This window comes from Alosa pseudoharengus, unplaced genomic scaffold, assembly GCF_046254945.1.
Source record: "Alosa pseudoharengus isolate Yale_2024_CS ecotype anadromous, Long Island Sound unplaced genomic scaffold, YU_APseudo_1.1 YU_APseudo_1.1_scf_11, whole genome shotgun sequence".
NCBI lineage: Eukaryota > Metazoa > Chordata > Actinopteri > Clupeiformes > Clupeidae > Alosa > Alosa pseudoharengus.
The window spans coordinates 19,664,340-19,689,895 of NW_027468576.1; the positions used below are offsets into that span (position 1 = coordinate 19,664,340).

A 25,556-nucleotide genomic window follows, 5' to 3' on the forward strand; every position below is an offset into this window, starting at 1 on the left:
TCGATGTCGCTAGAAGGTTGCAAATCAGACAGCTACATTACATCATCACAGACAGGTTTCTACAGGTGTTGTTGAGATCGGATTGGAGAATGTTAAGGTGTCACTAGAATACAAAAGGTTGACACGTAGGCCAAACTGATTCAGTGCTAAAAAAGGCAGTGAAACCGCCCTATAACGTAAAATGTTTATCAACATGTCATCACCCCATTCTTCCTTATAAGAATTCAGTCGTGTGTGTGTGCGTAGACATATTCAGACAATACAATTAACAGGCTAGGCTACTGCATTTATTATTAAAAACAACAATAACAACAACAACATGACAAATTATACATTAGGCCTATACACTGCTTTTTAAGCATGGTACCAAAATCAACAATTGAAGGTTAGCTGAGATTTAATCTGAACAATAAATAAAACCAGCCTACTGGATATCTGGCACTTCTAGAACAAGTACATATTGATGAACACTTAAGTGGAAACAACTGTCTTGGTAGCCTGTTGTCACTGTTCGCTGTGCCTATCCCAAATGGTGTCATACAACACTGGAATGTTAATGATTCAAGTGTAGGCTCTGTAGTTTAAGAATTTCGGCTCATATTTTCTGCTATAAAAGTCATGCAGAAAAAAAAAAAACATTTTATATGAAAAAAAAAACTAAATCACATTTGCTGTCCAAAAATGAACTGAAACTTAACATGCATAAATAAGCTGGAAAAAAGACACCAAAGTTTAAGAAACAGCAGAGGATACCACAGTTTCAGAAACAGCATCAATAAAGTATTATCACTGTAATAAGAAAGTCAAGAAAAAGGCAAGCCATCATCAGAATGAATTAGCCTAGGTCTCCTGAAGTATAGGCCTATGCTAGACCTACTGTCCGCTTGCTTGGATCTTCGTTTTTTGGTGTGATGCTGGTGGTCCATTGGTCCTTTAAGGTTCCATGAGTTACTTTCTCATTAGTTACAGATTTTTTCTGTCATTTCTTTCTGTTGTTGGAAGATATAGGATAAATCTAGATTAGAAACAACATCAAAATAATCTGAACAGTTACTCACTTCAGAGTAAGGCAAATGTTCAAAAATCATCTTTTATACAATAAACATAGACAATTATCAATAAACATAATTACTTTTGTAATTTGTCTGGTCTGCACCTAAACCCAAATGTCTGCCCATGGTACAATAATCTCTAAATATCCCATTGTTCATATCCCACTCACCAGAGGCTCCAGCTCTGAGTGTTCGATGAGGCTGAACTCAGAGATGAAGAAGTAGTAGTGTTTATAGCAGGTGTTTATGTGAGCCTCTGCCCCCATACTGCAAATAACATCAAAGTGGTGGATGTACACGTGGACGAAGACTCGGAACAGTCGGCTCAAAATTTTCTTGCACACCTGCTGGAAGTTCTTTGGGAAGGGAACACCTAAACAAAGAGAATACCATGTTACATTGGGAGGAATGCAATGAAAAACAAACAAACAAACAAGCAAACAAACAAACACATAAAAATAGGCTCTATGTCACATCTGTAACTGACTCCTAGATGACAATTTGTTTTAAATGTAATTTGACTACTGTGTAATTAACCTCTTTGTGACTCCACTTTGACACACACACACACACACACACACACACACACACAGACATACACACACACAGAACATTGAACATGACTGTCAGTCTCGATTCATTCAGTGTCAAAGCATCACAGCCCACTCATGGAATAATTTACATAACCAATCTGATGTGCTGTTGGCCTTTTGCTGGACTGACGTCAAGTGCCTCAGAGCTAACAGCAGCCTCTTGGGGCTTGACCATCAGTGATTTGCTGTGTCCACTTGTCAACTGCCATGACAAGCCTCCAACCTCCGAGGTTAATTGGAAATTCAAAAACAAAATTGTAAACGTCACACACACACACATACACACACACACACACCTATTCTTGTGGGGAAGATGTCCTCGTTATTGATGAGCGTTTCGATCCAGTCCATGAGCAGGTTCATGTACATCAGCGCGGGTAGCTTGGTGGGCCTCTTGTAGTGGTCACCATCCTGCCAGCGGTACTCGTAGCGCGGGCCGCCGGACATTATAGGGCAGGTGCGCTCGGAGCAGAACTCACTGACCGTGCCATAGATGAGGTTGATGCGATTGAAGAAGTCCACCACATGCACGGCAATCCAGTCATTGAGGCTCTCGCCCTCAGGCAGCTGAACCACTTTGCGCAGATCCAGGCCCGACTTGAGTGAGGCCTGGGCTTTTTTGTACAGCTCAAACCTCTGCGTGCCAGGCTCGAAGCGCTTCCGCGGCCTGAATGTCTTATCTTTGCTGAACACTTGCCCAAGGCAGAGGTTCATCTTGGTTTTTTTTGCCGAAGTAGAACAACAGGAATGTTGTGAAGAGCGCTTTCAGAAATGTTATCTCATGCTGTGGACAATGGAAGCAACAGGACCCTCCCTAAGTGGAAATAAGACACATGTTGATACATTGAAAGAAACACAGTATCACATAAACTTCAGACAATTTTGAAGTTCTATAATTTCCTTCAATGATTCATTTGCAAGTCAAGAATCAAGACAAAAGTCAAAATATGTTTGAATCACTACTGATGCCATCCATTGTTTTTTTTTTCCAACCTAAAAGTACCAAATAAATATAGTTTATATATTTATAACAACAAAATAAAGTTTATGATATAGCTTAATATAAGGTTGTGTCTAAAGAATCAGATGGTATTCACATGTTTTAAAGGATTATAGTAGATTACCCTAAACATCTTTTCTGCGATTGTCACAAGATCTGAAATGAAATTAGGATATAACTCCAAGCACAGAAATAGAGCTGTCCAATCTACACAGGGCTTCATACGTAATTTAGTAAATTAGAGGCATGCTCTTCAGAGCTGTGTCCATGAATACCCATGGAGTAAGCTGTTTTTATCTGTAAGCACAATATATCTTATTCCCTTCTGTCTTCTCTCTTAACCTCCTTTGTATTAGCTTAGCTCACACAGAAAGCTGTGATGTGTTTATGTGTACAGAGCACATGTCAGAAACCTTAAACACATTACATTACATTACAGACCTCAGCAGAAAACAGCAAAGCAAAGAATGCAAGGCTGAATGACAAAACAGCCGTGATGCTCTTGATATGGGCCCTTTCTGAACAGCAATTAGCTTGGAGTCTATCAGGAAGATAATGGCTACACATTAGCCTTCCCAAGGGATCAACAGCAATCAAATCGCCTCAAATGGATCTGACATTTCTGCATGGCACAGCAAATGTTAAAGAGGGAAATCATTAGATTACAATCAGGGAAAGGGATGAGAAATGTCTAATTCTTTTGAGATAGCAAATAAGCTTTAATCTGGAGGGGTGTATGTACCAGTTACCCATTTGGTACCCTTTAGACCTGTAAGATGGATAGGGTGGTATGTATAGAGCAAAGCCCCCAGTATGTGAACAAGTACTGCCGTCTAGGGCCATCAGATGGATATTAAGGAGAAAACAATCCAGATAAGATAAACAATAAACAAACTACTGTGCTGTGTGATAAGGATAAATGGCAGAGACAAAAAGATGCTATCATACAGCATCCTGGAGGAGAACTGTGACCTGACAAATTCCCCAGTTTACAGTTACTAGAGCTACATTCCCATGTGAGACCCATGTCCTGTTTTACATCGCGGCTTTCTGACACTTCCTGTGTTTGTTCTCCCATCGCCCGAGTGTCCGAAAAGCCTTAGCAAGCCTTGTTTCTCTGGGGTCTTTCAAACTCATTCAGATATTGAGAGCTCATGCATTAGGAAGTCATCAGCTGCAGATCTGCCTCAGACCAGTCATCCACAACAGCGCAAGACATGCTTGTGCAACCAAAACAAAAACTATCTGACGCATACCATATGGCAGTTCTGTCACTCATTACTGGTCAAAGGACAATGCTTTATTGCGTAGAATAATGTCTTCTCCACAAATGTATGCTATTTAAGGAATTCTCATCAGTTTCATCTACAGTCTGTCTTCCATACATTTTTGTGATGCCCTCTGTTGCACTCCACTGAAGCCTTATGGAGGAGTGACACTGTGACAGCCTCGTGAAGAGTCTTCGCCGATTCTGCAAACTCCAGATCTTGAAACTGGTCTGGAGCCGGCCTGAGAATGTAGAACCTTTCTAAACAGACAGCTGATCCAACTTACTCTTTCCCCCACAATACAAATGGTTATACTCCTCTGACATACACGTTTACTGACGCTATGAGTGGGGTCAATGTTGCCGTCCTGCACCTTATAAAAACATGATGGAGCTTAGTTTGACCAACTTCTTCCTCAGTAGCATTTGTTTTAGCCATTATGCCCCTCTTGAGGTGACATCAACTTATCTGGTCACGTTCAAAAGTTGAGCTATCGATCCTTGAAAGGTCTCATAAATCTCATTGGTTAATGAATGCTTTCATACTATTGCCTTAAAAGTGAGTCTGCAACAGATAAGTTAGTTGAGACAAAGACATCAAAGAAAGCAAGAGGGAGAGAGAGAGAGAGAGAGAGAGAGACAGAGAGAGAGAGAGAGACAGAATAAAATAGATTTTCCTACAGTACCTGGCCTGAGTCCCACTTGAATGGTTTGGAATGTTATGGCGAGTCCTGGGAAGGCTCGGGAGAATTCCTGTGTCAGTGGCTCAAATAGAACTCCCCACGAACGGGAGACTGATTTGATTTGTCCCCTCTTGTGCCTCCGGACACTCCCTCCCTTTCAGACAGCACCAGACTAAACCAGACCAGGAGGCTCCGAACTTACTCAGTGGCACACAACACAACACACCACAGCACAGCAAAGGAGGGGGAAAAAGTTAAAGACGAAGAAAAAAAGTTGTTTGGCCTTTCTTCCTGGGAATGATGTCATATCCTGATTTTGTCTGGTTGGCCCCCTTCTACCACTGTCTGTGACTGTGTGCTCTTGCGTGCATGCATGTGCATGTACGTGTGTGTGCGTGTGTGTGTGTGTGTCTTGAGAGGAACTATAAAGTTTGAGAGGAGGGGAGGGGGAGGAACTCTGAGTTGCGGGTAGCGAAACCAAGAGGCCGTCCCAGACCCTCCTCCTGCTCCTCCTATCTCATTCCCATTCTAGTGCTCCCCTCTCATCCCTCTCTCCTCTCTCTCACACACACACACACACACACACACGCGCGCGCACACACACGCACATACACACACAGAGCCCAAAGTAGACTCAGTTTTCAGTATTCTTCCCCAGGCAGAGAAAGTTATTTCCACAGGCTTCACAGGAATACTGATAAAAGCAACATAAATTTCTCATCGCTTGCTGCATTTCAGCACCAACACAATGACTATTCATTATGAAAAAAAACACATTTCAATGTAACTGAAGATATGAGCAGTCATCATCTATTTTTCCTGTGAAATGACATCAGATAAACTCTCTAAAATCTGTCAAGAGTACATTTGTTTATCCCTTTTTTGGAACAAATATTCCGAGAACATCGAGCAACACAAACCATACGATAAGAAAAGATAGTATCAACGTTCTGGTCACTATGGTTCAAATGACCTGCCTATTCTTCTGTATTTCTGTATGGGTTTCAGGAAGTCTCCAGCCCTGTGTTTCAGTGAGTTGAAAGTGTTTGCTGTATACCACACCTATTCACAACTGGACCAGGTGTGCACTGATAACTGCTGGCCGAACTGCAAGTGAATGGTTATACAGTGAGATAAGAGAGTGGATGGCTGATTTCTACTGAGTACTGTAGAAATTGAATACTGGCTCCCCCATAAATGCAGTCTTTGGGGTTACCAGAAGAATGATATCAGCAACTATGAACAAATGATCAAATAATGTTAAAATAACTAATTCCACTGAAATTAGTAACTAATTTCACGGTCATTGTAGAATTACTTCATGTCATACCTAAACATTTCACTAGATGGAGTCATTTCCTCATCACATACTTTGACTATGGCCTGTGACTTCAATGTCTGATAATCATCAACAGTTGACAAGAGTGTGTGCGTGGTAACTGTAAATGGAGGCTGTTTTACGTGCTTAAGTATGTCCACAAGCAATGATGACTCCTTTCTTATGTGTATAAAAAGAGCTATATGTAGGCCTAGTTCTAACAATTTACAACGTCAGCAAGGACATAAACACTATCAAATGACAGCTGATTAGTGGCATTGAAGGCATTATACGACTTTCCCTCATTTCAAATCATATGTTGGAGATCTGCACAAAAACACAAGCTTCGAATGCCATGATGACCCAAACAGATTAATTGCTCGCTATGCTTGGTGTGTCTTAATTACACACTTTGTTGTCCATTTACACACACACACAACACGCTCGCTCGCTCGTGCGCGCACACACACACACACACACACACACACACACACACACACACACACACACACACACACACACACACACACACACACACACACACACACACACACACACACACACGCGGACTTGTAGCCGGAGGGTTGCCGGTTCGAACCCTGACCAGTAGGCCATGGCTGAAGTGCCCTTGAGCAAGGCAGCTCACTGCGCCGGGATTAGTGTGTGCTTCACCTCACTGTGTGTTCACTGTGTGCTGAGTGTGTTTCGCTAATTCACGGATTGGGATAAATGCAGAGACCAAATTTCCCTCACGGGATCAAATGAGTATATATACTTATACTTATACTCAAACAGAAAGAGAGAGAGAGAAAGAGAGAGAGAAAGAGAGAAGAGAAGAGAAGAGAAGAGAAGAGAAGAGAAAATTATCTCTTTTATTTTCAATTTCTGAAGGATTAATGGATACTATTGTCCGCACGGGTGCAGTATAATGCAAAATTGGTCCCTGCATAAAACTGTAGTCTGGTGTGTTTACCAATACAGTTTACAGTATGTTTATGGCAACAATAATACTCATACTTTAGACATGTCAATCAACACAGAGAAAAATAAAAAAAATGTTTTCTGGCTAAAATGAAAACAATACATCTTACAAATTATTGATCAGTATCAATATCAGCATCAATGCTCCTCATAGTCAAACATGGTGCTTCAATGAAAATGTAAACAAAGCTTTGTACACCTATATAAAACACAAAGTATCTGGATTAAAGAAAACATTTCCTTAATTATGTTTACTTAGTATTTATGAATGTGTTGTGTGTTGACCAAGTTTACAGTGTTGTCTGCGGGGTGTGTTACCGCCACACTCACACGCTTGCATAAGCTTTGTCTGTGTGTACACCTGTGTCGTCTTACCTTTGGTCTACTTTTTGTTTGGCTTGCTTTTATTGTGAGAAAGAAGGGCTGGGCGATATATCGATTTATTATACGGCTCTTCACAATGCTAGTACGCTCCATTGACTTGAATGGGATTTCCCAAAGTTCCCAAAAATAAGTAAGGGATAATGTATAGAACGCCGGTCATTACTGGGAAAATAAGTCCCGACAGGGCGAACCGGGCCTTGTTCCGCCCTGAAGGGACTTATTTTCCCAGTAATGACCGGCGTTCTATACATTATCCCGCTTATTACACGGCTACTTGCCAAAACGAAATAATAAACTCCCCACGATATGACTTTAGCCTACATAGCCTAGCCTATTTGTTACCGTTCATCGTGGCATTTGCTGAGAAACAAATAGTTCGCAACAACACACGCTGCTGAACTTGAATCAAACATTCTTTAGAACACAGCTGATCAACCGTCTGCTTTCACTTTTGAATGAAGTTCCAGTCCTTGCGTAGTGATATGGAAGACGTATCAGAAGCACAAACCCCGTTGCCATTGACAGGGGTAATTATATGTTTGCAGCGGTAATTACATGAATATATTTTACCGTAGAACTTTGGGAAATCCCATTCAAGCCAATGGAGCGTTCTACTTGTCTTGTGAAGAGCCGTGTAATAAATTCATGTAATTACCGCTGCAAATATAATTACCGCTGTCAATGGCAATATTTATTTCAGAAAAAGATTGGCCTATTGTATTTTATAGGCTTTTTTTTTTTAAAGATATTTTTTTATTTAAATTTTTAAATTCAAAAAAGGCACTCCAGTTTTATGTGTACTCCTATTACTACTCCTATTTGACTGAACATTTCATTTTACAGCTCTAACTTTGCGGAAAAAATATCGGGATATATATTGTATATCGATATTCAACCTAAATATATAGGGCTATGACTTTTGGTCCATATCGCCCAGCCCTATGAGAAAGGTTAGTGGCATCCCAACCTGCAGAGCAGTTTTTCCTGCTATCAGCATAGAAGGAAGTGAAACCAGTCGGTCAGCTCTGTCCTCCTGCCTTCAGCCCAGCCCATTGGGTCTTTGATCGCACCTCCTGGCCACCACGTGTGCCCACCCTGGCCGATGCTTCCCATCACTCACATAGTTGAACATCAGCCACTAATCCACCTCCTACTCCATCTCGAGGGCACATTAGCGATCTTGCTGACAGGGCGATTATTACACATGGGGCTGGATTCCTACCTGTGCTTAACAGGTGCAAGACACAAGAGGGGTGCAATAATTCATGTTGAGATCCATCAGTTGACACAGTAACTTCTGAGGTATTTGAAACACTAAAAGAAAAGGGGGCATGCCAGGGTTCACAAAATGAGGTCCCTCCTCCTTGGGGATGTCAGTCACACTTTTAAATGAGAATTCCGATGTGATATTGACCTAAAGTGTATTATTATAATTCAGTGGAAATGCATGGATTCCAGTTGCTGCTACTGGAAGAAACTGGAATCCATGCATTTCCACTGAATTATTTTTGGAATCTGATCCCTTATCATACCTGTTAATTCTTACTCGTCGCTCGACTTATCGTGACTAAATTCAAGATGGCTGCAAACGCTAAACTTCGTGAAGATACTGTCTGTATAAATCGTCTTGTAAGTAAACTACCAGTGCTTTTTCAAAGTTCTCAATGTCTCGTTTTAAATGTCAGGGCCCTCGGAAGTCTACCAATGAAGTGTGGAGATACATTGAGCCTCGTAAATGGTGTAAAACAGTGATTTATTTGCATGGCTAGCCCCATGCCGAAGCACCACAATTGAAAGCGCCAGATTTTGGAGTGCAGGGGACAAGCCGAGATGGGCTATGAGACATACGTTCACACTCGGTCTCATGTTTCAATACACTTTAGGTCAATATCACACCGGAATTCTCCTTTAATGCTGCACTACCTGGATACACTGGCAGTTAGGCCTCAAACTGATTCCTATCATATTAAACCACTCACTCACTCCCTCTCACCCTCGGCCTGGGTTACTATCATTAGTCATCTAAACCAAATGTCACCAAATTACGCACTAATGACCAAATTGAATAGGCTGCTCTAGGAAATGGATTATATTGGCCCTTAATATAAAGCACTGGATAAAGCTTCCACTATGACTACTTACACAAATATCACTTGGGGAATCTTTATTGAATTTGCTTATTGCAGTGCAAATTGTAGCACAGCATAATTGTTTCATACATGCAATTATTGTTTCATAATGTGTGAGGTTAAAAGTTCCACATCTGCTTCAGGGTCTGCACTGTCTGCTCTGAGGAACCGGACCGATCAGTGCATTTAGGTCTATAGTTTAAAGCAGAGGAAACAGGCCTCCAAACCTCTTACCTGCTTAGGGCTAGTTACAACCAGCCTAATGAATGAGTATGGTTATGGTTATGGGATTTGGCAGAAACTTTTGTCCAAAAGAGTAATGCTGAGTTTGACATGTCATTGTCTAGTAGCCAGGAGGACTGACGGCCCACAATCAAATTAATTTCAAGGTCAAGTATTTAAAGGTCTAGTCAGCAATCGATCGTACTCGATTTCAAGCCTACAACATTCAGCAATCGTCTTCTCACGACCCACTAGCTGCCCATTCCATGAGTTCATAGAACCCCGGTCTCTGAAGGCAGCCAGCTCCGAAAACTGGAAACAAACAAAGTGGGGGCAGCCTGTCCCCCAAACAAAAACAAAACGCTGTGTGGAGTTTCTCTGGGAATACTGAAGGGAGGGGTGAACTAAAATATAACATTGTTTTGGGGGGAAAGCATCTGCTAATACATTTAAATATAAACATAAATTAAGACTTCCTTCACTCACCTCACCTTTAAAGTATCATTGTCAACCAATCATGTGCCACACACTGGCTTCTGAGCGGCTCCAACAATGCAGTCCAACTTCAGATATACACAGGAGAGGTGTTAAATTTCTAGTGTTATAGGTAGGGGATTTCCCACAGCAGCCAATCAACAACCGAGCCTATTACCATTCAAAACTATCAACAAAGCAACCTTGGAGGGCAATACATCCAAAGATAAACATACATTACCAACTGTATGTTGAACTTGCAAAGCACCACATTCAGTTGACATTCATTTTCAGAATTATCTGTTGAATTTACAGATATATATATATCAGATACAAGATGTGCACCATTAAAAAAAAGATTAAATCTGTACCACTGACTGTTCAAAAGAGTTATAAAATACATTTGTTATGCATATTTCGTGTAGGCAATCTTTCAATAAATGTTCTGTTTACCTAAATAAACTGAATGGCTCCTGGGCTTCCTGTGTTGGCTGCCCTTTCCTGTTTCAAAGAGTTGGGTCTGAGAGGCTACAAAATGTGAAGGGAAGTGGAGGCAGGGAATCACTTGTGAGAAGGAAGTGAGCTATTACGTAGGCCAACCTGTCGCGACAGTTTCCACCCCAAGTGCATCGCTTTTACTCAAGGTACGTGGCATCTTTGAAATGTAGGCTAATTATCAATTATTACGCACAGACTTGTGTTGTTGTTTAGTCCGGATTGTGGTTAAAACACCAGCCAACGTAATGTTTACAATGAGTTCGCTGCTAGATGTCACCTAAGTTAACAGGGTCTGATCAAGGTAGGCTACCAATCGTCTTCATATAAAGGATGAATAATCTTGTTCAGGTCATCTCTGAATTTGGGAACATATTTAAACTCTGCTTTCCATATCTCTAAGAAGGGGGGGTTGTAGCCTATGCGTTTGTTGATAATGCAAATAAATAACGGTAATATTTCAACATAGCGTTTCGTTCAACATAGCGTTTCGTTCAATGTGGTTTGGCATCTCTGTGCTAGCTGTTTAACTCTAGTTTAGACTTAAGCAAGCTTTTCACACCTCTTTCGAATGAGTTCACCTGTCTTCGTTTTCAGGTGCGCCAACTAGCAGAATCCATCTGCTGTCATCCATCATAGGCTATCGCTGCTTATGACACCGATCTTTTCTCACAGTAAGAGACGACACAGGCCGAGAAGAGGAGGGAAGCGACTGCAAGTTGAATATACTGTAAGCAAACACTACCGGAAAAGCGCTAGCGTCACCTGTTGTAGATGGCTGCAGACCTACTTTCCTGTGTGAAATTACTCGTAACCCGCATGACCTGGATAGTTTAGAGTTGAAGTTATCTTTTAGATCGAAATGAGCTTTCACATTTTTGGTGGTGGAAACAACCACACATCATTCATTTAATTTTAACTGATGGTAAGGCAATGGCAAAGAAGTCTTGGGAACGAGAAAACAAAAGCACCCCGATGATGAGACCATAGACTAGGTCCAAATGGTTTTGGTCCAGTAAAGAGCCAAATGCTTATTTTGATCCTAATTCTGTACAAAAGTGCAATAGATGCCTATTAGGGGTTTGCACGGCGTGTCATCAGATCTGGACATAGCCATATTGGAGATACTCGCCTCATTAGAAAGCATTAGGCACTGAAGTAAATCCCTAACATCGTCAAGGAAAATGGTTAATTATTGCCGTGTTTTAGGTTGTACCAATAGGTCAGACTGAGAAAAACATCTGGTGTAGGTATCGACTTCCAAAAGTTATTAAAAAACCAGGGAGAAGGGACAATAATACCAGAAGTTATCAGAGGAAGGGGGGCGCTTGTCGTTGAACTTGGTACTTCGTCTCCCTCACCCAACTCCTACACTGCAAAAAATGAATTCTAACCAAGTGTTATTGATCGTATATTAAGATTAAAAAATATATTTGGTATTGTTTTTAGTATGAAAAGACTTACCTAGCGCCCTCTCAAAAGGTCATTTTGACTTAATTTAAGAAGACTTTAACTTATTTTAAGGAGTCTTATCAAGACAAATTTGCTCAACGCACTGGCAGACAAATTTGCTTGTTTTTAAGACAAATTTGCTTAACGCACTGGCAGACAAATTTGCTTGTTTTCAAGATGAGATGTCTTAAAATAAGTCAAATTTGTTTTAAATTAAGTCAAATGATTTTACAAGAAAGCACTAGGTAAGTCTCTTTATACTGAAAACAATACCAACTAGTTATTTTTATCTTGATATAAGATTAATAACACTTGGTTAGATTATGTTAGATAAGCAGTTTTTGCAGTGTATGGATCTGCGCTGCCAATAATCTGTAATTTCCTTGAAATATCGCGCCTTTTCTTGTGGTCCAAATCCTGCCCTATATGCCTTTGCATCTTAGACGCATTTTGATGAGCTTTTCTGTTGTTTAGACACGGTTACAGTCACGTAAGATATCCAAAGTGCATAATACTCCATTGTACTTCATTCACTGAGTATCGCCAATATGGCCGCGCCTGCTGGGTTACCATAGTTACCGGCCAGAACGTGACGTCGGTGCAAACCCCTAATATAGGCTACCCCTCTTATATCCTAGAACTGTCAACTGCACCACTACACATTTCTAGTGACAAAAATGGGTCCATTATATCCAGCACATCTAAGCAAAAGCAAAGGGTGAGTTATTGGTGAATGTATAATTATGACCGCCGCTAGCGAAGCGGCCATATAGTGATTGTCAAAGTTGTTTTTTTTTTTTTTTTTCCTCATCTACTTCCTGAATTTTTGGTCAACGATACCCGGGACACCGAAACACCGGGCCACATGAAATTTGGTGGGTAAGTAGCCCCACTAGACTTTTACGGAAAAATTTCGTTTGGTCCCCGGGGGCCACTTCCCCTCCGCGCTGGGCGCCCCGAAACCCAAAAAATGCAGTTTTTCCTAAATAATTACCTGAACCGTGGCACCGAGGATGAAGAAATTTTTATAGTAGGGCCTATGGTATGTTGGTGGGTGGTTGACATGACATGGCCTTTTTTTGGTCCAATGTGTCAAAGATAGGTAAATTATAAAACAAATATGTCAAAAACTATGGTGATATTGTTCAGAAAATGCTGTTTATATGAACATACAGAGCATTCATGGGAATAATCTTCCATTTTTTCACAATTTTCAGCCAAACCAGAAAAAGCTCATGTCCCAAGCACATTTCACAAATTTTGATTTTGAATAAAAACAAGAAAATGAATTCATTTTCTGTTTATTCAATCATATATTGATAACCCAGATGCCTACTTGTGAGTCTGCTTGACTAAAAGTTCAGGCATAATATTGTGAAGCCACCCTTAACTAAAACACTTTGTCCCAGAAATGGATATCATATGGTGTGACGCCATATTACTTTTTTTAAACGGGCAATTGTCTGGAGAGCTTTGGGGAGTAGGGGTCCTCCTTCTTTCAGGAGGAAGAACAACACCTCAGAAGGACACTGAAGGTTACAAGGTGAGTTTTCTCTCTTCATGTTTTTTAAAAAATCAAGTATACCCGGCACTCCTGCTTCAGTTCCCTTTTGCACTGTCTTTTGGTGTGACGCATTTTACACAAAAATGGCCAAATGAAATTACTTTTCAGTCAATATTACCTTTAAAACTATATTGTCATATTGCAGCTAGCATGGTTTTAGGATGTTAGCATAAAAGCACATTGCTTAATGTCATGCTAAGTGCATGAAACCTCATATGGTGTGACCCCATATCATATAGTGTGACCGGGTTTTCTCGTCACACCATATGATTTATTTGTCACACTATATGATAGAAACTGCATTTTCCTTCATAAATGATGTTTTTTCATACATATGTTTAACTCATAATTAAGTGTAATATATATTTTGACATATTTAACATGATTTAACATTTATTATTTAAGATGTGCAACTATTGCATGTATTGTGAATCACACACACATAAAACACAGAAATCACCCCCTCACACACTCACTCACTCACTCTACAGCCTTGGATACAAAAGATACATATTTGACATTCTAAATATCAATAGTAGTCTGAGAAAATAAATTCTGGTTTTAAAGAAAACAGTAATATTAATGTTGTCTTTAGCACTATAAGTAATTGCAACAATTTAATCTGATTATAATGCAGGATATGTTTTTAAATTATCTGAATAAATTGTTGAATTTGTCTTTTAACAGATGTAAAGTGAATAAACTCAAAGGGGAACTACAAACATTCAGATTGAAGCCCACCATTGAGCAGAGAAAAACTCAGGAAACCCAAGAGCTATGCAAAATTTGGTGGCATTCTGTTTTATTAGTTGTGATTTCTGAAAGTGAACCTTTACATGATATAACTGTCTTAAACTGTCTTTTGTCGCTTGTGAAATACATATACACATTTGTATATTAACAGATTGTTATGTGGTGTTATTTATCATATGGCGTGACACCATATCATATGGTGTGACATCAAGAAATTATGAAAATAAAAAGGCTTTTGGGGTCTAAATCATACAGATCTCAATGGAACAGATGGAAAATAGGGTCAGCAAAAGTCACAAGCATGTTCTTTCTTTTATATCAAGGTATGTCAAAATGAATATGATGTTTATTGAAAGATTGAGGACATATGCCTTACTCTGTGTATTGATGAAGAAATATACTGTAAAATGTAATACATTTGCACAAGGAAATGCTAGATCTTGATGAAGTAATGATAGAAAATTATAATACTTTGACACACATTAAAAACAAAATACCCCATTATAATTTTACACACAATAACTTTCATGTCACACCATATGACAATTTTAGTCACTACCACAACTAATTAGTGAATAAATATGAATTTCAACACAAAATCTAAAAGACCATACATATTTTTGGGAATGGAAGGGTCAGTACAGCAGGACTAAGTGATTTCCATGCCTAATATCTGAATTTTTTTTTAAAAACTTTTTTTCGGCCTAAAATGACATTCTCTGGAGGTATGCCAAGTTTCGTAGAATTTCATCCATGGGGGGGTCTAAAAACATTAAGTTATGTGTACATTTAGTGACTGTACACTCATTGGCCTGTAGATGGTGGTGCACACATAATACACAAGCACACACACACACAGGCACGCACATACCATCGGTATCTGCAATTAGAACGGCCGATACATAATTACAAATTCAGTAGGATTAAAGGAAAACCAAATATTCATCATAATAATTTGGCTGCATTTCCAGTATTGGCGTCACATAGTCGTTTGTCCACCAGATGGCGCATCGTTGCAGTGAGACATAATTTAGTTGGAAATTAATCTAAAGTGGGTTGGAAAGACACTACGCTTCCTACAAGGACAAGACTGTAGTTTACCGCAGAGAACGTCTGGGTAGGATGATTTCTGCATGACATGTAATTCCCATTTCTTCTTGAAGCCGAAATAAATCTGAGAATGTTTATCGGACATGCTTGGTTTTTACTGCAGGTAGGCTACCTTAATCTTAAGTTATATCAATAGCCTAGAGTAGGTAAAATAATGTTACCGTTAGCATTGGTTGAGTGATGGAGGCCAATTTGATTATTGATGTATTTGTAGAAAACCATAAATGTGGTTATAGGCTACCAAGCAAATTGATAACAGCACTAATTGCATCGTTCGACTGTCATCTCATTTGCTTATGACCATAACCTAGGCTACTAACAGGAGCTAAGTGAGTTAGCCACAACACGTTCGCTATGTGATTGTTTTCTAATGGAAAATATATAGGCTACCTGAAAGATAACCTGTGTATGATGCATCCTAAACACCGGGCTGGGACATTTATGCTCAAAGTCTCAAAAAGCATCTGAGTCAACGTTCATTCCCAAACACCCATATAGGCTACTTCAATCCTCTATTTTCAAAGGTGATTCAAGTAAGGAAGAGCATGGCTCAAAGTAAAGTAACTAGGACTGAATACAAGAATACAAGGACACAAGGAAGTTTATTGTCACATGCATATAGTTACTGGATGTAAGAAATGCAGTGAAATTATGTCTGGTGTCAGCCTATTTGTGCATTTATGGGGGGGGGGGGGGGGGTAAAAAGTGCAGTAGAAGAGGGGTTTAGTAGATTAAGTGGCAAGGGCTGCATAAGAAAGGTGGGGGAGGATTGGGGGGGGGGGGCACCAACAAGGAACACCCAAGAGCAACAGGGGCAAGGAAAAACTCCCTTACTTAGGAAGAAACCTTGGGCAGACCCAACTGCCAGGGGTCTTGGTGTGTGTGTTGGGGGGATGACAAGGGAGATGGGATAGTGTGCTGTGTATGTGGGGAGAGGGCAGTGTGCAACATGTCATATGTCATGAGACAATGTGCTGTGTATTGGGGGGGGGCAGTGTGCTGTAGGTATGTTGGGGATGTGTGTTGAAGAAGCTTCCTGATGAAATAATGTGCTGTGTATGTAGGGAGGGGGGGGGGGCAGTGTACTGCAAGTATGGTGAAGGGACTTACTATTGCAAGCAGAGTACTGTATGTATGATGTATGTGAGTGATAACAGTGAAGATGTGTGTGTGGGCGGGAGGGGAGTGGAGCAGTGTGTGTGTGTGTGTAGTGTGTGTAGTCCGTTACGGTACCGATCCACTTGCACGACACATCATACGCGTAGAGTCAGTATACAACACATTAATAGCCTAAACAAACTATGCAAGCCATTTGGAAATCTTGTTTTATTTAAACTACTCAATGCAATCTCAAATCCTCACCAGAAACACCAACAGTCAATATATTCATCCAAATCCTAGTTTTGTTTGTTTTATGGACTACTAGGTGGTCGTGGAAGAGATCGTTAAAACATTATTTGTCTTGTAAGCAGAACCAAAGTTTCACAGGCACCGTTGTGGTAGAACAAAGGACCTACAACCTCGTCCTTTCATTGGAGAGTCGCCTCGCGTTCAACGGATTCATTTGCATAAAGATGGGCTTCGCCCAGCTTTTTGACGCGCGACATATTTTCAAATGCAGCGCTGCCTTTCCGGAATGCTTTGCGGGCGCGTTAAAGTCGCTTGACGTCACCCATAGGACTAGAGTGGAATGCGACACGACAAAATGAAGTGTCGTGCAAGTGGATCGGTACCGTTACGGTACCGATCCACTTGCACGACACGTCATACGCATGGGGTCGCGCTGCCTCCCCTCGTTCAGTCGTGTGTGGGCGTTTTGTTTAAAATGTCAGTTACCAGCTCATATTCAGTTCGTTTTAACGTATCTTAAGTGTTTTTCCACAAATGGACCACAATTTAGGCATGTACTTAACAGTATACAACACATTAATAGCCTAAACAAACTATGCAAGCCATTTCGAAATCCTGTTTTATTACTCAATGCAATCTCAAATCCTCACCAGAAACACCAACAGTCAGTATATTCATCCAAATCCTAGTTTCGTTTGTTTTATGACCTACTGGGTGGTCGTGGAAGAGATTGTTAAAACATTATTTGTCTTGTAAGCGGAACCAAAGTTTCACAGGCACCGTTGTGGTAGAACAAAGGACCTACAACCTCGTGCTTTCATTGGATAGCCACCTGGCGTTCAACAGATTAATTTGCATAAAGCTGGGCATCGGCCAGCTTTTTGACGCGCGACATTATTTCAAATGCAGCGCTGCCTTCCTGGAATGCTTTGCGGGCGCGTTAAAGCAACACCAAAGAGTTTTTTGTACCTTAAAATAATGTTTCCAAAATCGTTTCAGTGGTTCATCAACTCGTAACAGGGTGAACGGCACTTTCTGCATTCGCTTCGCGGCCCTCTATCGGCTATTACCGCACTATGTAAGTTTGCTGCATCGGGTAGCGGATCTGTAGTTCGATGGAATGAGACATGAGAAACTACAAATTTGACTTGCATCTGATGTCGCAATACATCGTACTTTCATAAAATCATGCAACTTATTCTACCTTGTCTGTGGACATTGTTATTTGCAAAGCCGGTGCTGGATAAACAAATAGTGCGTGCGACAGATGAAAAGTTCTTTGGTGTTGCTTTAAAGTCGCTTGACGTCACCCATAGGACTACGGTACCGATCCACTTGCACGACACTTCATTTTGTCGTGTCGCATTCCACTCTAGTCCTATCAGTCCGATGCTACCAACAGCTTTTTCAATGGTGGCGCTTCGGCATCGGGCTAGCCATGCAAATAAATCATTGTTTTACACCATTTACGAGGCTCAATGTATCTCCACACTTCATTGGTAGACTTCTGAGGGCCCTGACATTTAAAATGAGACATTGAGAACTTTGAAAAAGCACTGGTAGTTTACTTACAAGACGATTTATACAGACAGTACCTTCACGAAGTTTAGCGTTTGCAGCCATCTTGAATTTAGTCACGATAAGTCGCGCGATGAGTAAGAATGAACAGGTATGATAAGGCAGTGTTTTTCAACCACTGTGCCGGGGCACACTAGTGTGCTGTGAGAGATCATCAGGTGTGCCGCAGAAAATGACCCAAATGTCACTCACTGGTCCAGAAAAGCAACTGTTGCATCAAAGAATTTATAACCACATGCTCTCATTGATTGTATGATTGCACTATTTGTGGTATGCAGGCATTGTACAACGGGGGCCCCATATCCAATATTCACAGAATCATCACATATCCAGTTCATAACAACAATTAAATTAGATATAGTCACCAACAAATGAAACAGAGGGCGCTTGTTTTATTGAGCAGGTCTTGCATAGAAGCCATAATAAGGCCATATCTGTGTATTATTTGAAATTTTAGGCTATGGTATGTTTATTTTTTCTTCACACAGGACGTTAGTGTGCCGTGGGACATTTTAAGTGTCAAAAGTGTGCCGTGGCACAAAAAAGGTTGAAAAACACTGTGATAAGGGATCCGATTCCAAAAATAATTCCGTGGAAATGCATGGATTCCAGTTTCTTCCAGTAGCAGCAACTGGAATCCATGCATTTCCACTGAATTATTTTTGGAATCTGATCCCTTATCATACCTGTTCACGATAAGTCAAGCGACGGGTCATTCCACCGAATCGGTGCCTTTTGCGTCCCACAACATATAATCAGTTCTAAAGTTGCTTTAACAACAAATAAATGTGTAATTTAAAAAACTTAATGTTACTATAGATCATATGCATCAATATAAGACCAAGTAAACCCAATAAAATACAAGTTAAAATTATTAAAATCACATAAATATATGCTATGGGTAAGGATTTTGGTTGATTTTGGCCTGTCCCACGCTATGTTTTTTCTTTTTCAACAGCACTTCTCAGTTGTAAAATGTTGGTAAAATGATACAATTTTCACAGTTTTATATTGTCTTAAGTGAAATCTCATTGTTAAGCAATGATTTTGACATAAATAGATATGTTTTCTTAGAAAATATAAGTAATTTATAATTGTCCCTTAATTTTATCTCAGTCCTGTTACTTTCACCAAAACCCCCTATAAAATAATGGTACAAACTAGAAGTGACATAATTTCAAGGAAGTGACATCATTTAGAAGAAGCAGATTCCACAGTGTAAGAAAGGGTAACTTTCTCTCTTCTTAAATGTCCTATTTTTCATGTTTTATCAGGGTTGTGAGAGAGGGGCAAGCATACAACATCAGTCCTGTTACCATTTTTTAAAGTGTATATATAAACAATTATTTAGCAATACTGATATTACTAATATCTAGAAGTAATAACCTTTCAGATTACATACCATGTGCCTTCCTAACCTTGACCTGTTAGCTAGAAATGAGCAATTTAGCATGAAATCATCAGTCCTGTTACCATCAGTCCTGTTACTATCCTACAATATTCTATGTAATAAGTGAATGGTAAAAAAAAACATGCATAGCTTGAGATGGCCCAACACAATTTCTTGTCATGTTAAGATGTGTTAATTAAATGGGCATTGAAAAAAATCAGTTTAAAACAATTATATTTTTCACATTTTTAAAGTTGAAAAGGCACCGATTTCGTGGAATGACCTACTCGTCGCTTGACTTATCGTGACTAAATTTAAGATGGCTGCAAACGCTAAACTTCGTGAAGATACTGTCTGTATAAATCGTCTTGTAAGTAAACTACCAGTGCTTTTTCAAAGTTCTCAATGTCTCGTTTTAAATGTCAGGGCCCTCAGAAGTCTAGCAATTAAGTGTGGAGATACATTGAGCCTCGTAAATGGTGTAAAACAGTGATTTATTTGCATGGCACCACCATTGAAAAAGCTGTTGGTAGCATCGGCTAACTAGCGCCAGATATTTGAGTGCAGGGGACAAGCCGAGATGGGCTATGAGCCATATGTTCACAGTAGAGCCCGACCAATCTATCGGCGGGCCGATATTATCGGCCGATATAAGGCATTTTCCAAACTATCGGTATCGGCATTTATAATGGCCGATACATGAATATTTTAAAAATAAAATAAAAACGGACGAAACACCCTTCAACCATGTCATGAGTGTTGGCGTTGTATAGTTTGTCCTCCAGAGGGCACTCTACACCGTCCCTGCTGGCAACACTCGTGTATAACGCGCCACACATATCCTGCAACCTGCTGATCCAGCCAGAGTCGGGCAGAGAGAACCAGTTATCCGCGAGTGAGATCATCAGTGAAGTGTGTTCATGGTGATTTGGTCACGAGACATACATTGCTTGAAATAACAATTAAAAGAACATCCCCATTAGTTCTCTTAACTCAAATAAGCATGACAAAATTCGTGAAAACAATGTCCAGTTTTGCTGCTGTTAAATAAGCCGAGAGTGAAGCGGAATTAGCTAGTAATTACATTACGTTGTTACAGTGTAGTTGACTGTCTGTCCTTTTAACTTTTGACAATGTGACTGAAGATGTATTTCTTTAATAGCGTGACAGTTATAGCAGTGAGACGTATCTTCTCTCCCCGGCCTGTTATTTTGAAAGCGTATGTTTTACAATTTGCAGTATGACGTTATCCATTGCTAAATTAGGGCTTATCATAGACTAGCTAACCACAAAGCTAGCTAATGCTATGAATATCAGTGGAAGACCGCTAACGTTAACATTAATGAGCTTGGAAACCACAGCGAACTTATTCTGCCTAAATAAAGTAATGATTTATTACTAGTATATCTGTAGTTACAGTCCCTGCATTGTAAAATGTAAATTAGACGTGAGAGGAGTGAACATTTAGCCATAGAGAAAAAGTATCAAACGTAGCTTGTGCAAAACGTAGCTTGTGCATAAAAGTTATCTTTTCTTTTACACGTGTGTGAAATCCAATGACGCCAAGTGTGCGCTTCAGACTGTCGTTCAGCCGCAGCAGAGTTACATAATGGATTTAGATCACTAAATAGTATGTTTTAGAAGGCAGGCAGCAACTGATGATTGAAAATGGTTTGATGTAGCTTGATGGAAATCATTTTAAAAGTGCAGGTAAAGGGATAAGCAAGCTGACATTGTAATTATAAGGTAGCTTATAAGGCAAAAGGGACTAACTAGACTGCATTTCCGGCGGGAACTGCGAAAGTGTGCTTGCCCTGGTCCGGTCAGCAACGTGAGCGGACAGTGGCATACGCTATGCTGAACCTGGCTTGATCCAGGCATTGTAACAGTGGCTTTCAATGTTGGAGCAGTGGCAATATCTCAAAAGCTGTAGGAGAGGGCTATTCAACTATTGGCTTGCGGGTTGAATGCGATTCGTTGGATTTTACCTTTGGCTTGCCTTCGAATTTAGGGACTGTACGATATTTAGCGGGGGGGGGGCCGGTCGCCAGACGATCGGGTTAAAAATGTTCTGCCTGGCCCTCCCCCCTGGTCAATTTTTTTTTTCCAGGGGCCTCCCCCCGGCTCAAAAAAATTCTCCTAGGCCCTCCCCCGTACGTGAATCAAATAAAACTGGTCGAAAAATTAAGTTTACAAGGTTAAAACGGCCAGCAAATGTCATAAGCACACATACACACACACAGGGCTACAAACCAGTGTTGCGCGGGTTTGGTCCAAGCGGCCCGCGGCGCCCGATATTTTAATAAACCCGACCGCAACTCGGACCGCGAATATTAATTAGGACAAAATTATACCCGACCCGCGATCCGACCCGCTTATTTACAAAATGTGTGCTTTTGGTTATAGCCTGCATGCAGTAGTCCATTTCTGTAAAACAAACTAATTTATTTGCGAAACTTTATGCAGTAGAACTACACGCAGGCATGCAGGACATAATGTTTGCGCAGGAGAGAGAATAAGAATAAGAGCGCAAGCACGCACGCAACCACCAAGGATTAGAACACTAGGATAAGATTTGGCCATGGACATACTTCTTTCGAAAATAGAAATGGGGAGGCAAGGTAGGCAAGAGAGATAAATTGCTGGTCAAAATGTTAGCGTAAGAACTGGTTTAAAATGCTGAATGAAGCACAAAGCTTTACTAAAGCACATCCACTGTTTAAAGTCACAAACACAACAAACTAAGGTAACTTTTATGCATGCGCGAACCTATACAAACCGGTAGATATGGCTGTGTAGTCTGTGCCATAAGATTTATTCCTGCAGGCTGCCCGTTTCGGCTGTCATACTTTTAAATGGCTTCACAAGAAGTAGGCCATAGACCATAACTTGTACTACTGTCATCTTCTTTAAGAACTTTTCCCAATATTTCCCATAGCCTATATCGCTTTTCCTGAAGGGGTGTCTATTATTTTAACTCGCGTCTTCAGCTTCTTTACTGTTGACTTACTGTATTGATGCTTTACTGTATTGATGCTAGCCTTTTCGTGATATTTTAAGTAGGCCTATTTGTAGAAAATATATATTTAATTAATTTTAACTGACCCGCCCGCAAATGACCCGAATATCATTAAAATATTTGGTTTATGACTCATAACCGCGGGTGACCTGCAAGCTTACGAGGGGAGTTGTGGGAGATTCAGGTAGGGTTGCGACTTTTTGGACTCGCCCACTCTGTCAAAGAGACGTGAATCATGTTTTGGCCTACAAACCTTTTAAAATATCGAAAACGGATCATTGATCAGGGAGGAAAAATATCATTGATCAGGAAAAAATAATTTTCCTCGGCCCTCCCCCCAGGCCAAAAAATTTCTCCTGGGCCTTCCCCTAAGGCTTAAAAAATAATCTTAGGCCCTCCCCCCCCCGACGACCGGCCCTCCCCCCCCGGTAAATATCGTACAGTCCCTTAGCTTCTATGACTGAGATCAAATCAATAAAATAAAATGACAGCAGTGATTGGCTGCAAAAAATAAATAATGTCACGCGTCTTGCGCCTCTCAAACTGGGCTATCAGGTAACCTACAGAGGAATTGAAATTATGAAATATGACCAAGGCATTAAAAAGCTGCTTGTTTGTCAGGATACTTTTTCACTGATTTATTTTTAAAAAATATGAGCTATGAGTGTGAATGTTATATATCCCATCCCACAAATTATGTTTTACTGGTTTATTTGACAAATAATCTATATAGATTTGCTCTATAAAGACCTTATGTCTGTTTGGGATTGTTTTGTGAGCCTGGGGTTGTTTTGAGAGCCTATAGCCTATCTCAGAATGAAGGAATAGGCTACTTCATATTAATCTAAACCACCGTCTGTAAATCAACTGTATACTACTGTCTACACTGCACTATATTTCTTGACCTGTCTCTGTATGTTTCATCACCTTTCTATACTTTGCCTCACATTGCAACACAGCTCAGATCTTTGGTTGCTATGAAGGCCAGTCGTTCTTAATGGATGGTTGCTATGGCCAAAGGCCAGTTCTATCATGCCGTTGTCAAGCGGGCATATCGTAGAATTCTGATTAACCTTATCTTATTTAAAACATCTCTAATTTACTTAGCCCACTTCCATACAGTGGGTCCCATTAAGAAGTAGCCACTTCATTCACGCTTACCGTGATTCACACAGCAGCATTATTAAATTAATCTGTCACCATACGCCTATGCCTACGTTTGCAAAGAAAACATTTTAATTTGATTCACATGAAACGTTACATTTCATGTACATGTTGACAATGAGTAGGCTAGTTTTGGTTGTTGGTGGTGTTATTGCATCCCTTTAGTTATGCCTACAATGCAAGTTCCCTTAAGCTGTCACAGACGTAGGTGCTACTTTTAAGGCTAAAGTGCTTCGTGACTTACTGTTAATATAAAAAAATAGCAGTCCTAAGTTACACGTGATGAAGTTAAGAGTGCAAGAATCTCATATCAAATGACCATGGCATTACGCAGTGGCGTAACAAACCAATGGTGGACCCAAGTGTGAGAGCACTATGCGGGCCCATATTGACATTTTTAGGCCCAGGATGAATTAACTCTGATACATGCAATACACGTTAAGGGTGACTTCAATTGTTTATACAAAGGGGCCTGAGGCACCGAAGTAGTTTAGTAGTTACATATTACAATTTCAAATAAAAACACACGACTACATAGGATGCATTACATGTGAAATCATTAAAAATAATTTTATTAACAGCCTGCAGGCCATGGTAATCTAATATTACTGCATTAACATAAACTCGCATGGAATTATGGGAACACTCAATGCGCTTCTTCAACCCTCTGCTGAAACTGCAAGCGTTGCTTGCTTAAAAACTCGCACTGCGCAGAAACAAAACTTAATGTAGCCTAACTTATTTAACCGTGCAGAAACCAAATAAAAACCATTCATATGCATACAATCCCCAATATGCGTGAATTAGGCCATTAGAAGAAGGCCATCTTACGAGCCTTTCGTTGAATCGTTAACGATGTTCCCAATATTTAATGCTCTTGCTCTCGTATTTTCAATGGACAGGATAGCTAACCCACTGAGCCTCTCCTGCCCCATGCTGCTCCTTAATAAGTTTGAGTTTGGAAAAAGATCGCTCAGCTGTTGCCACAGTCACAAGCAATGTCAGAAACAACATGAGAGCAGTACACACTTACCCGAATGTGGATCTACCACCAGCATTTTCGCAAGTTGAAAAATAGATGACTTCTGTGAAATCTTTTTTTTTTTTAGCTTTGCAGCAAGCACACTTAATTATTACACACGCACAGTCAAACATTTAAGAGTGACCTTTATCTTGTTTAATGATAATACAAATGATGATGATAGTAATAATGTCATCATTATTTTTTGTAATTGTTAAGTCTTAGTTCAAAGTTATATTTATGAAACTTGTTGTTGTTATTGTGTTTTTGTTCAAAAAACTAAGTTTCATATCTTAAGTTTCTATTTTTATACATTTTATTTATCAGAACTTTAATATGGACCCTTTCAAGAGAGTTCCATTATCAGCATCATAGTTGGCCCCACAAGACTTCCTTTTTAACATTCCATATGTTATCTTAATACAGAGGAAGTAGATTGGGGCTCAAATAGAACGTTCAAGCATTGTTTTTGTTTTTATTGTTGAAAGGGTCTATATTTCGATGTTCCTCTGTTCCACTGTGACAATATTATTTAAAAATAAACAAGTTTGTTTTTT

The 25,556-nt window shown here is 40.0% G+C and overlaps 2 protein-coding genes across 6 annotated transcripts in view; one reads left to right on the plus strand and one right to left on the minus strand.

Annotated features, from left to right (window-relative positions):
* Window positions 1–273: 273 nt before the first annotated feature.
* Window positions 274–11,235, minus strand: mob3c (MOB kinase activator 3C). Of its 4 annotated transcripts, XM_076278290.1 has the most exons (7): window positions 11,161–11,235; window positions 10,557–10,631; window positions 10,121–10,403; window positions 8,246–8,500; window positions 1,942–2,459; window positions 1,223–1,425; window positions 274–1,015 (listed from the first exon to the last, which is right to left on the minus strand). In XM_076278290.1, the coding sequence occupies exons 5-7, from the start codon at window positions 2,357–2,359 to the stop codon at window positions 980–982; spliced, it is 657 nt and encodes a 218-aa protein (XP_076134405.1). In that variant the 5' UTR covers window positions 2,360–2,459; window positions 8,246–8,500; window positions 10,121–10,403; window positions 10,557–10,631; window positions 11,161–11,235; the 3' UTR covers window positions 274–979. The 4 variants fall into 4 exon arrangements, with proteins under 4 accessions (XP_076134405.1, XP_076134404.1, XP_076134407.1 ...); XM_076278289.1 differs by lacking the exons at window positions 8,246–8,500; window positions 10,121–10,403; window positions 10,557–10,631; window positions 11,161–11,235 and adding an exon at window positions 4,599–6,499; XM_076278292.1 differs by lacking the exons at window positions 8,246–8,500; window positions 10,121–10,403; window positions 10,557–10,631; window positions 11,161–11,235 and adding an exon at window positions 4,599–6,491 and having other exon boundaries at window positions 274–989.
* elovl1b (ELOVL fatty acid elongase 1b) overlaps window positions 11,217–25,556 on the plus strand; it is a 42,586-nt gene continuing 28,246 nt past the window's right edge. The window contains exon 1 of one of the 2 annotated variants that reach the window (XM_076278287.1): window positions 11,217–11,328. The gene's annotated coding sequence lies outside the window, so the exon portion shown is untranslated. The remainder of the gene's footprint in view (window positions 11,329–25,556) is intronic. The other variant, XM_076278283.1, reaches the window with a different exon arrangement.

Excerpts from the sequence above, each read along its gene's own strand:
- mob3c (XM_076278290.1), bottom strand. The coding sequence starts at position 2,359 with ATGAACCTCTGCCTTGGGCAAGTGTTCAGCAAAGATAAGACATTCAGG. Across the intron at positions 1,426-1,941 it reads CATCTTCCCCACAAGAATAG|GTGTTCCCTTCCCAAAGAAC; the intron begins GTGTGTGTGTGT and ends CTCTTTGTTTAG. Across the intron at positions 1,016-1,222 it reads ACTCAGAGCTGGAGCCTCTG|ATTTATCCTATATCTTCCAA; the intron begins GTGAGTGGGATA and ends TTTCTAATCTAG.